This window comes from Mixophyes fleayi, chromosome 8 (assembly GCF_038048845.1).
Source record: "Mixophyes fleayi isolate aMixFle1 chromosome 8, aMixFle1.hap1, whole genome shotgun sequence".
NCBI lineage: Eukaryota > Metazoa > Chordata > Amphibia > Anura > Limnodynastidae > Mixophyes > Mixophyes fleayi.
The window spans coordinates 104,262,479-104,274,953 of record NC_134409.1 but is presented as its reverse complement, the minus strand read 5'-3'; the positions used below and the strand labels follow the sequence as shown (position 1 = coordinate 104,274,953).

The window sequence follows — 12,475 nt, the reverse complement described above, 5'->3', positions numbered from 1 at the left end:
TTAAAGTGAGATTTGATGTAAAATTGCCAGAGATGCGTTTCTGTCAAAATCGCTATTTACAAAATCGATAGAGATCAAACTCCTGACTGTTTGCCAGTCTAACTAAACAAGTCTCAAATATATGAAGCTGCGATTTAGCAAACTCTCTCGCAAGAGCCCTAGTGCTTTCAGCACTGGGCTGGTTATTCCTAGAGGGGGGGCACGCTCGTTTTTTAGGCGGACCTCACTCCCTAGGGAATCCAGCCCAGAGATGGGGTTGGTTTGTCATTATGGCAGGGGGACCCCTCCCCTGTGTGCACCTGCTATAGTGCTATCCATCCTGGTTGGTTAGTGCTGGTTGTGTGAAAATCGGGGGGGTGTACCCCATGCAAAGTTTTCCCTGATTTTTCAGTAGGCTGGCAGCACTAGGGTTAATAGTGGTCGGGTGGGGGGACCCCACGCTTTTGTTTTGTTTTTTTGAACATTTATCTATTTTTACACTTTTTTACAGCTGCCGGACCTCCAGCTCTATAGACAGGCAGTGTAACAGTTTACTAATATCGCAGTTAGGAAGCAGCGTGTTCTCTATGGGATTTTTAACTTAAACACAGGAGAGTTAGCTAAACACGGGAGTGTTTTACATCGCAGTAAATCACCAGAGATGACCAGCGATCAGAGATCAGAGTAAAAATCAGAGTAAATCAGAGTAAAAATCGCAGTTTAATACATCTGGCGTCTTGGGGACTAAAATCTCCGGTTATCACCCGCGATTTGCCGCGATTTTAAAACACTGAAAAAAACGGACCTTGATACATTTACCCATTTAAGTTACATCATGAGCGTGGCAACAATTTAATTACTGTTAGTGAACTGTCAACCAGTCAGAGTCTACCCTTCTACAACTATCTCAGAAGTTTACTACTTGCCCATTACTATATTAATAAAGCCACCATAGAATTCAGAATGCAGCTATATTATATGGTGGCATTCTGAGGCTAGAATGCTACAATACATAGCCTCATCATGTCACCATTGCCCTATGTCCGGAATACTACACCCATTGAAGTCTAAAGTGTTTCTGCACTTCCAGGTGTGGTTGTTCATATGCAATCTTAACCAGGGGTGCTAGACATTTGTGAGCCCCATAGCAAAACTTTTTAAGCACCCCCAAGTATAGTACCCTCCAATGGTGATAAACTCACATATACACATGGAATGCCCCCCCTCTCCTCATCTGTGGACCCCCATAGCATGCCCTGCACCTATGGTAGATGCTCCTTTGATCTTAGCACTGTGATTGGTTATAGAGCTATGGTTGTACTTTGTATAATGAAGTCTAGCCAACTGGAGTTCAATATAGTTTATATAATTCATCTGGCTGTTCACTAAAGAAAGTACAGCCTCAGTGTGGTAACCAGGGATGGCGTTCTGAAAAGTATGGTGCATTACAGGTAGAATGGTATGTTACTGGGTATTAGGAATTTGTACAAGGCCTTTTGTCCCGTTGATTAGTCTGTGCTGGATTCTAAGATGTTACAGCACTACAAAATGCATTAATATGAGTACAAAACTTTGTATAAAGCATTATAGGATATTTGCGCACACAAATCACAAGATAAGACATGATAGATCTTTGATGGGAGAACGTAGAGCTTGTAAAACATACATTATCCAGCATACATTACCTTACAACACTTGTATGCATGTACGTTTCTCCATGAGGAAAGCCCCTTTCTGCAACGCTCTTCACCATTTGCATAAGCTCTGTCACTACACGTGGATGAGGTACACTAACCCATTAGATATTTATTTCCTGATAATTGAATACAAACATGTATGTGTAATGAATGATGGCTATGTATATGTATATAAATAATTAGTCACAATGTTTTTCAAACCATCATTTTATTCTAAAACATACTTTATTAAACAATATAAATACATTATTTGCCACTTTACATATAGTGATGGCCAGTCACTATCCACCTCTTCCTCCTGTGAGTGTATTGAGGACCAGGAGGACATAATCTGGTAGCGGTCACATTATGCCACAAGAGTCAACAAAGACATTGGAGGGTACTGTACATGGGGGACATACCAATGTGACCCATCATGGAAGTGAAAATAAGTTTGTATTTATTATTTTCCTAGGACTACTGTCAGGCGTCGTCCCTGTGCCGCGTCCTCCGCACAGGGACGGACGCCTGTCTCTGCCCATAGACGTCCGGTTGTTAGGCAACCGGACATCCCTTCCAGGTCACGGCAGCCGCGCGTCCCATTGCTTAGCAGTTCCACAGTCTCCGGCGGTGGTGTTCAGCGTCACCACCGCCGTAGGTAGCCTTGCCCCCTTCTCCTATAAATTCCAGACTCTGGCACCTAATGAGTGCCAGAGTATTAGGTCTCCTGAGTTCCAGCGTTACTTGTATATTTCCTGTGCCTTCCTGTGTATTGACCCGGCTACGTTCCTGACTACCTCTGTTTCTGGATTCCACGTGTATCGACCCGGCTACATTTGACCACTCTCCATCCTTCGTGTTCCTGGTACCTGACCCGGCTTGTTTGACCACGATTCAGACTACCCTACAGTTCCTTAGATACACACGGCTTGTTCCGGACCGCCGGACTCCTCTTCCATCTTGCACGCTTCACTGGGTGCTCCCTCTGAGGACCGCGACCTGCGTGTCTCTCGCAGCGAAGTCCAAACTCCCTTGCGGGGGTCCCTGGCGAAGACCTGGGACACGTTAGACTCCGCGCCTCTTTGGTGAGTTGTGCTGAACCCAGTAAACTACGCACTCCTAGTTCTGTGACAACTACATTACGCATGTGAGCTACTTATACTGCAGTCAAGCAGCAAAGTGTACTTCAAACGTGTGGGTTTATATTGCTGTCTGGTAACCCCGCACATAAGTTATGTGGAGGGCTTGGTCCAAAATGCAACGGCACTCAAAGGGCATCTAAAACTGAATATAACGTTGGAAAGACATAAGAATACAGTTGCTCCTACAACTTTCTGAATGAATGCACAAGCAAACCGAGGGGGGGGGGGGTTTCTAGTGCCTGGAAACCCCCCTCCATGCCTGGGGCACTGTATAATTGAGGGGGCTGGACCCTGCCCCCGCTTCACACGGCTCTGCTTGAAAAGGGAGAGCTGTGTGCACCTAACAGTAGTCCATGCAGCATTGCCTATGTATATTATGGGGATAGGAAGAGTTGGAGAGCAGCCTAGCACTGTCTAAAATTATAGCTACGCCCCCATGCATTCTGGTCACGCCCACTGGCAGCGTGGTGTGGAAACCCCCGTATACAAATCCTGCGTTTGCCCATGGAATGAATAACTCAACAGTTGAATAAATAAAATCTGATACAATATATAGTGGTAAACCATAATACTCCTCAATGTTTTTTGTCCAGCAGAGTAGTGATGATTGGTTTCATATCAGGGCTGATCTCTTCCAGAAATAAAAGCTACACCTATACCGCCTACATGTTACATTTTACTAACCTCGCCCCTCCACTAGCCAGAACCCTGTGGGCTGCTCCATGCAGCCGCTTACCCTGGTGCTGTATGGATTCTGTAAGATAGAATGGACAAATTAATTCCATTTACCACTTTAAGATGGCAGAGGGGGCTGTGAGTGCGAGGACCAATCACAAGACATTGTGGCTTGCAAATGCACCTCCCACTCTCACCTTGCTCCCCGTCTTTTTCCGTTTTTTTGGCCGAGGAACTAAGAACTGGAGGAATCCTGAGGAAAATGGTAACACAGAGCAGTACCCAGAGCAGCCACCTAAGAATACTTTTTTCTCAAAAGAGTTAGCAATAAGCTATACTGGTCAATAGTAACTGATAGACGTCACTCACTTGCTATGAAAGAACAACTAGTATAATGTTCTGCCTGATTCATGGGAAACAATGACACTTAATTTTGCTACACAAGTACAAAACAGTCCATTTGATATAGCCATTGAAGGGATTTTATACTCCCTTTGTGTTTAATGGCAATTGCCGCTTTTGACAATGGTCGGCCAGGGAGAAATTCGAAAGAGGGAGGCGACATCTAATTGGTTGTGAGCTGGAGCAGGCAGCTGAAACCAATTATGTACCGCTCTCTGAATGCCTCATCCTTTCTCATATTTCTCCAGAATGATCACAGTCAAAAGCAAAATATAACCCCTTCAAAGTTGAACGAATGCTAACAACAGGGATGTACAAACTTTTTTTATATAGAGGTGCGTTTGACACCACAATTTTGCCACATCGGTTTGACAGGAGCCTTGCATCACTACTTTGTGTTATCGGAGGGCCCTGGTCCTTCCACTGTCTAGCTCTCAGTCTGAGGTTTCTGCTCAGTGTTTGACACGGCCATTGTCACAAAAAGTCCTGCCCTCATCAACATGACCAGAAGAATAGATACATTAATTCTTAGTATGTGCTGCTGTGAATATTCCAATAATCGGATTGGCTATGTGTTGTTCTACACATGCACTTTGTGTGCAAGGCACGGTGCTGTATCTCCTTTCAAGTTATTGCCTTGAATATAGTAATATGGTTATGCTATGGCGGTTATTTATCCATTGTCACCATTTCACTTATCCATTTTTAATTTTTTTTAAATAGTAATTTAATTTTAAAGTAATTTTTATTGAATTTTAAGCAAACAGAGATAAACATAAAAATCACAGTGAACACAGAATGCATATTAAATCTTAAATTGTATACATGAGATATTACGCGGACAGGCGATCGGGAGAAGGCAATCCAGGAGTACAGCAGAAGATACAGTGGAAAATATTAGGAGAGTGACTAGAATCAGAATCCTCAGTGTGAAATCTATTACACAAAGAATACCAATGAGACCATATATATGTAATATATTTTTCCTAGTATACATATATAGTTCATAGTTCTTTGTGTCGTTTACCAATACCCTCCATTTATGAAAATCAGGACCTTTTTTTTTTACTTATCCATTTTTTAGTGGAGGAAGTAGACAATGTTAGTGTATTAACTATCAGTTCGTAAATAAAAAAAGTGGTGGTAAACTACGGTCAAAAGTGTTGGTATTTTATTAAAATACAGAGATAATTTACCACCATTTTAGGGACAGTTTATCTCCACATTCAGCTTATTACATTACGTATTACGAAAAATGCAAAACTGTGGGCCATCAGCGTCAATGTTGTTCTGTCGCGTCATGTGCCTATTTTTTTACCACACAATTGTGCACAATATTACGTATGACTTACACACCAAATTGCAGTGTGCAAACATTTCTGTGTGGTTGTTTTATGCCTTAAGACAAAATAATATTAAGCATCATATTGATTCTATATATTAAATGATCATCACATAGATGAAACACAAAAATATGTACAAAATATACAATGCTGTGTGTTAGTAAGCGTCCAATAACTCCTCATGTACTGTGTGACTGGTGGGCGGAGCTTCCTTCTGGGCCGTAGTTAGCGCACTCGACAGTGGTTCATGTTACTGACATTTAGTAGAGTTCATCACAAGATTTTAGGAGTGGGGATAACTATTGCCATGCTTATTCCAGGGAAGTTAGGGTTGTCTACTTATTGTAGGTTTTTACCTTTTACTTAGTTAAGTCACTAAGACACAGTACCTCGGTAATGTCATGGTTCCTGGTGATTTTATAGACTACATTCTCCTGGGTATTTTTTCATCTGACAAAATGGCTGCCTGCATTGTAGGCATGTTACAACTCCACAGCTAACGCTGTAAATATGTTACACTTTGTTCTCATTTTCCATATTCAACTGCATGTCCACTCTTAGAGATAGTCAATAACTAAGAGATGGAGGATAAATACTCTCTGGGCCTTGTATGTCGGGGCAGTTGCACAGTAATTACATTATGTAACACAATATAATTCCTTCTTTGGTGAGAGCATGAGGAGTGGATGTACTGGAGACGGGAATGACACAAGATGAGACGTTTTCAAAATTGTTCTGCCATAGATTTGCCTCATCCTGCGTTTGACAGCAAAATATTGCATGTTTTTCTGTCAGAATTTGGCCTTAAGTGTTCCCAGTTTACCTCAAACTCATCACAAATAACTGACTGTCGACGTCCCACCTCTATTCCTAGAATATCAATTTTGTAAGATACAAATTTAAACCTACAGGTTTGAATGGCATCTTGCAAGATGACGAAGCACAAGCGGAAATCAAAGATTATATTGCCAGAAATTGGCACCTCTGCCACAAAATGTGATTTGCCGTAAAGATGATTGCAATGATTTCGTTCATCGCTACACAGGGGGTACAATTCAACAAACAAATGGGGCAATGCTTCTGTTGACACAGTGGGTTTTCCAGATGTATGGGTTTGTATAAAATGGAACTGCTATTCAGGAGGACAATAGTAACACAATACTATAAGGGCTCCATGTTTAATCCATAATATTCTAGATTATTAAATAGTTATTTTGACTAAAACCAACAATCTGACTTGAGGAAAATTATCCTTACCAGTGATGAGTAATATTACAGTTCTTTATTTCATGGGACACCCTGACTAAAAACATGTCAATGTATTCAATTGTAAAACAACCGAAGATGCTGCTTACATGTAAGGTTTAATAGTAACAGCAAATCTCTGTCATAAGAGGTAGTCTGTATAAATTAATAAAAATATTAAAACAATTAATTAGAGATTGCACATAATCTATTTAAGCAATAATTCCACCCAAAAGTTATTTTTCTTACTACCAGGACCAATCTCACAACATATTTGGGTGTATGTCAGGGAGCGCCTATGCCAGGGACCACTGCATTCAAAAAAATTCCTTTAGCAGAGTTCTGACTCTGACTGTTTCAACCAGCTTTGTGACCATTAACAAACATGGGTGTTATTTCTAACACAGGTGCTGATTGGACAAAGTCACCACTCTGCTCAGCCAACATCTGAGTACGATGGGGTGTGTTCTCTTTTGCTAGTTGGAGTGGGATATTAGTTCAAATTTATTTTTGGGTGGAATTATCCTTTAAGAACAGGGCTGGCTGTGGTAAAACAAAGATAATTCTACTGAGAGTTTCTTTCTTCTGCTCTGCTAAAAAAATGCTCTCACCATGGAAAACTGGACTATATAAGTGTCCTGTGTGCAGTGCCAGCATTACATCAAATAAACCTATATACAGTTTAAAATATGTTTTTGGTTTTGTGTAATTGATCTTATTAGAGACATGTGACTTTTTGTATGCATGGAATCCTGGGAGGCATATCGGTCCAATGACCATTATTGAGGTCAGTTCATGAGTTTTCCACCTGCTTTTCAACCCTGTTTACCTCTAAGCTGAGTAATCTGAACATGATAGCGTTATAAAATGAAAGTATTAGGAGGAATCCATTGTGCAAGGTTGTACTGAACAGCAGATTCCCAAAAGCTCTCTTTATGGCATAATTCTCATCTACCAATCAGCAGTAACATGTTTTTTCTTTACGGATTATTTAAAGAAAAGAAAAAAAATCAAGATGGAAATCGACATTTAGTAATTGAAATACCTGTCTTGATCTCTATCTGGTGAATGTGAACGTATGAGGAAATGGGCCAGGATGGAGGCAGTCAATTCTGAAACATTCTTCAATTTTTCTCTCCAGGTAATTTTAAGGGCGTGTGCAAACAGATCGACCACTTTCCAGAGGATGCAGATTATGAAGCAGACACTGCTGAATATTTTCTCCGTAAGTCCTGTGCCTTTATCTCTTTTTGTCCAATGACATTTCCACCTTATTTCGGTTAGAAACATATTTTGTATAAGTCTGAACCACTTTATTGTTAGTGACTGACAAAATGTATTGTGGAATATGCTTATTAATTAAGTGTGATTGACAGACTGTTCACCATCAGCTTCCTTTACAATTTCCCAAATATTTTCCTTAGAGTTTCACAGTTATAGGCTCTCATCCAAATAAGTCCATATTTTACCATTTCACACAGACACAAGTGTTTCCTCTTAACTCAGCTAATAATACTAAAGTGATTGCTATATCCTATTCATTTATATGAGCCATACTAGTGCATAACACCCAATAGTCCTGACTTTCAGATATTAAAAAGGGTGTAACCCTGTGGGAAATTGTATTTGGCATCAGAGGGTAAGGCTTACTTTGGGCAGATCTGGCTGTGGCCTGATTTCAGGACAACTTTGGCAGGCGTGATAGTAAAGTACAAGGCATTCTATTATGTTTGAAGGACTCACATAGGTGACCACATATTAATTCCTAGAACAATTACCATAATTTGTCGCATTTACTAATTACAGTGGCTCATACCATTTTTTGGAAGATATGTATCCAACCCATTTTTAAACCTAGTCAGTGAATTTGCTATCACCAGCTCCCATAGGTTAAAATATTAGCAGCTGACCACTCTTACAGTGAAGAATGCTTTTCTATGATGCATCTGCTACGGCTAATGATGACAACGCCAATCCATTATTTACGTTTCACATGGCTCCTGTGGTAAAGATTATGTCAGTATGGAACATGTTCTCTTTTTGTCTGTGATACTTTTGCTAAGAATTAATAACCTTGTGAGTAAAAGTTACCCAGTTCTGCCATTATATCTCTTATTCATTGCTTGTAAAACACAAATCTGACACTGCTTTCTATTGTTTTTGTGACTCTCATTTACCAGTAGAAAAATACAAAATCCCGATTACTGCGTTTTAAAGAATTCTGCGCACTGTAGGATTCTATGGAGAGCCAACTCGTGTGATGCTCTCCTTGGCCTTCTGATAGAAGTGTTATTCAGCCACCTGTGACTCTATTCTAGTAGAAAGTAACCATACATACAGCCATCCCGATACATTGGCTATTGGAATCTTTAGCTCTTTCGTAGGCATCCTGTAAACAAAAAAATGGTAAACCACTTCTTAAAGTGAAAATAATACACATAAAATATATTAAAACTCAATTTGAGGTATCTATACAAATTGTTGTATAAATTCCCTGTATATAACTTACATACTGGCATAGCATGCTGGATGAGTGCTGCCATCATGATTGCTCTCAAAGTAGGCAGTATTGTCATAGTAAATTCTATGGTTATGGAAATGATTTGCACTTATTGTGCGGCATTTATGATCACAAATCTCAGTGTTAATGAGCACTAAGCATTTTTCCTCTGCTGTGACATCGGACAGTTGCTTTTGTCTATTTTTGGCAAGGTTTTATACTTGGCAATGATAGCTGCTTGTTCTAGATGATGGCTGAATTGGAGAGTCCCAATTTATAACACTCTAGTCTGAACTGATTACCGATCTGAGCACCAAATAAAAAATATATACTTTGGTAAGCACGAAACTTACTTACACTAACACAATACTTTTTTAGCTTGTAAAAGGCCTTAATTTTTAATATAAGAGAGCTGGTGTTAACCATTACTCAATGGGGTGCTGTAAGATGTGCATACTAAACCGGGGCGAACAGTTGCAGGTCAGTAGGATATTAGAAACAAAGTTAGTCCCAAAGACATTTCATTTCACCCACTTAAATAATAGCTAAATCAGGTAGCAAAAATAAAAGTGTAGTGATCTCCCCAAAACATCTGAGTAAACACATTGCATTTTGGGATGCAAACCTAAGTGCATGCAGCGTGTAATACCTGGAAATGTATAGTTAGGTTGTAAAACAACACACACTGAGGGGAAATTTGCGTTGTTGCGGTACATTTGTGCATTTTTTTCTGGTACTAAGGTACTATGTATCCTGGTCCAATAATGTGGCCCAGGATGCAAAGTTTCCAGCTCTTGAAGCTCATTTAGATATCTTGCCCCATAACACCAAAGGGTAGATTTATCAAACTTTCTAAAAAGGAAAAGTGAAGGTGTTGCCCACAGTAATGAACCTTCACCTTTGGTCCCCAGCCGACTTCCACATCATGTGACCTCCTCTGCACAATGCATGGATGTCATGGACTCATGCAGCACAGTGGTGGATGAGGAGGTAGTACAGTCAGTGTGCTCTCTCCCTCCTTCCTCTGTGGTCATTTCGAGCAACCTAGAGCTTCTCAGAAAACTCTGCTCTCTCTCTGGAAACGAGAGAGAAAAAGCAGAGAGAATGAAAGGCAGAGTTGAGCCATAGGAATATAGTAAAAGGGAGTATCAATGAAGAAATTGAAACAATAGCAGATGTAGAGCACATAATAAGGATCAGAGACACGAGAAAGCTGTTCCAAAAAGGGAGGGGGATAAGCATTAAATATAATCACATATGGACAGAATGGCACCGAGAAGGAAATACACAGTAGAAGTATGGTCAGTAGATTATCCACTGAGTGGGACACGTGTGAGGGGCATGTGGGGCCATGCACAGAAGTCTGAGTGGCTTGTGGAAAAGATTTGGAGAACATGTGAAGGACTTTGGCAAGTAGGATTCTGAGGGCATGTGGGAATATTTTGGAGCAAGTGGTAAGTCTGAGTGACATGTGGTGGAACATTGGAGCAAGTATGGGGCACATAAGGGCATTTTGGGATGAATAATGTGGCCATACCAAGGTGATTTGGGGGCTGTTTTTTAATTCTTGAAATTAAGTGTAGTGTGCAGCCCTTTTGAAGGTTGGAGGGCCGCTCATTCGACCCTTAAAGTACAGGGTGATTCAAAAGTCGCAGTACACCCTTTTATTTCAAAAACTCTACAGGAAATTGGGAAACCTGAATACTCCAGTAAGGTATGGGTGACGTGGTCTATCTTTTACGGTATGTACCAAACATGGGCGCCATCTTGAAATCGGCCCAATTCCGGTAGAGTTTTTGAAATAAAAGGGTGTACTGCGACTTTTGAATCACCCTGTATATCGGGTTACCCATCACTGTACTAGATAAATGATAACTAGAATCTAATTAGTTGCTATGGGCAGCTCCTCCAATTTTACTTTTTAGAAGATTTGAAAACCTTCCCCCAAATCTCATTTATTTATATGGGCCAAAACTGAGGCTCATGAGTATGTTTAACAAGCTTTCACCAAGGAGCTGAGCACTACAGAAGATGATGGCACTTTATTATATAGTAATAGGAGGGACATCTGATTCATCTAGCATCTCCCATCAGGAGAAAAATTGTGCACCTCACATTTGCTGCCCTCTTGATTCATTAAGACATGCGCCTTCTTGTATAAACAGACACAGTATTCCAAAAATAAATAAACTTTATTGCTAGACCTCATTTACTAAGCACACCTGACATACACTATCAAACACTTTGGCTAATAAATGCCCAACTGCCTCCATTCCACACTTGGGAGCCTCCACAAACTGAAATTACAGCCTGTAATCTTTAAAAGGGCATAAATATACACCACATGCCATTAGATTATTATTATTATTATAATTATTATTGTAGATCTGTAAGGCGCCACAGTGCTCCGCGCGCTGTACAGTAGGAAAAACAGTACATACATAAAACAGAGATATACAAGGTAGACAAAATAAACACAGACATGAAAACAAAGGGTATGGAAGACCCTGCTCATTAGAGCTTACATTCTGAGTGCAAGAGGTCACAGCTGAAACAAGAGGAGCGAATGTGGCTCAGAGTTGAGATTGGGACAGTTGTGAGGGTGCTTTAAAATGAATAGATTTATCGAGTATAAGGTCACCTCTAAAAAAGAGATGAATAGATCTCACATGCCACTCAAACTTCCCTGTCACCCCAAACACCCCTCAGACCAATCACCTTCATGTACCCTTTACAGTCCCATTTGACCCAAAACACCTCTCAGACCTCAAACTTTCCTGAAAACACCCCTCAGCCTTCCCACCCATTCAATAAGAGCTTCAGCTGACAGGGCATAAAGTAAAGAAAATGGCTGATGACAAGTAATAAAGCAGAAAGGAAGTGAAGACTCAACGGGCCATCTGCTGCCCATCACTGCCCTAGGACGTTTCCTGGTCAATAATAGACATACATTAAGGTGATTTAAATTATCCAGAGATTCCTTTGGTAAGAATACAGGAGAGTTATTTAGAATGTAAGTCAGTTTTGGGAGTATTATTATTTTAAATATATTCTCTTGCATGATAAGACTATAACAACCCCATTCCATCTTCTGACCAAACGCTAAGCCCTGGATGAGAGGAGATATCAATGGCCACGGCAAACCAAGAGACGTGATATTGGGCAGCCCTGTATGGTGTTCCTAGCCAGCTGAAAGGGATCTGACGATGGCATTAGTTCTGACCCTGGCCACCTGGCTATTATAAAGAAGTTGTATCCATGTAATAGGACCAGACCCAAACCAAATCAACAACAAATACCTCCACGAGTGAACGGCTTTACATGTATTGAGAGTGGCCACAATCCTTGAGCCATCAAGAAGAAACATCTTATCTAAATATTTGTTGCTGTCCCTGGCTTGAAGCCAGTTTGATCTGGATGGACTATTTCATAAATGACTGCATCAAATGTTATCGCAAGTACGTTTATTAGTATTTTAGCATCTCAACTTATTAATGACATTGGCCGACATGA

The 12,475-nt window shown here is 40.5% G+C and overlaps 1 protein-coding gene across 2 annotated transcripts in view; it reads left to right on the top strand.

Annotated features, from left to right (window-relative positions):
- CACNG2 (calcium voltage-gated channel auxiliary subunit gamma 2) overlaps positions 1 to 12,475 on the top strand; it is an 88,844-nt gene that overhangs the window by 63,887 nt on the left and 12,482 nt on the right. For both annotated transcript variants that reach the window (XM_075183046.1, XM_075183047.1), the window contains exon 2: positions 7,604 to 7,687. In XM_075183046.1, coding sequence (XP_075039147.1) covers positions 7,604 to 7,687 — 84 coding nt within the window. The remainder of the gene's footprint in view (positions 1 to 7,603; positions 7,688 to 12,475) is intronic.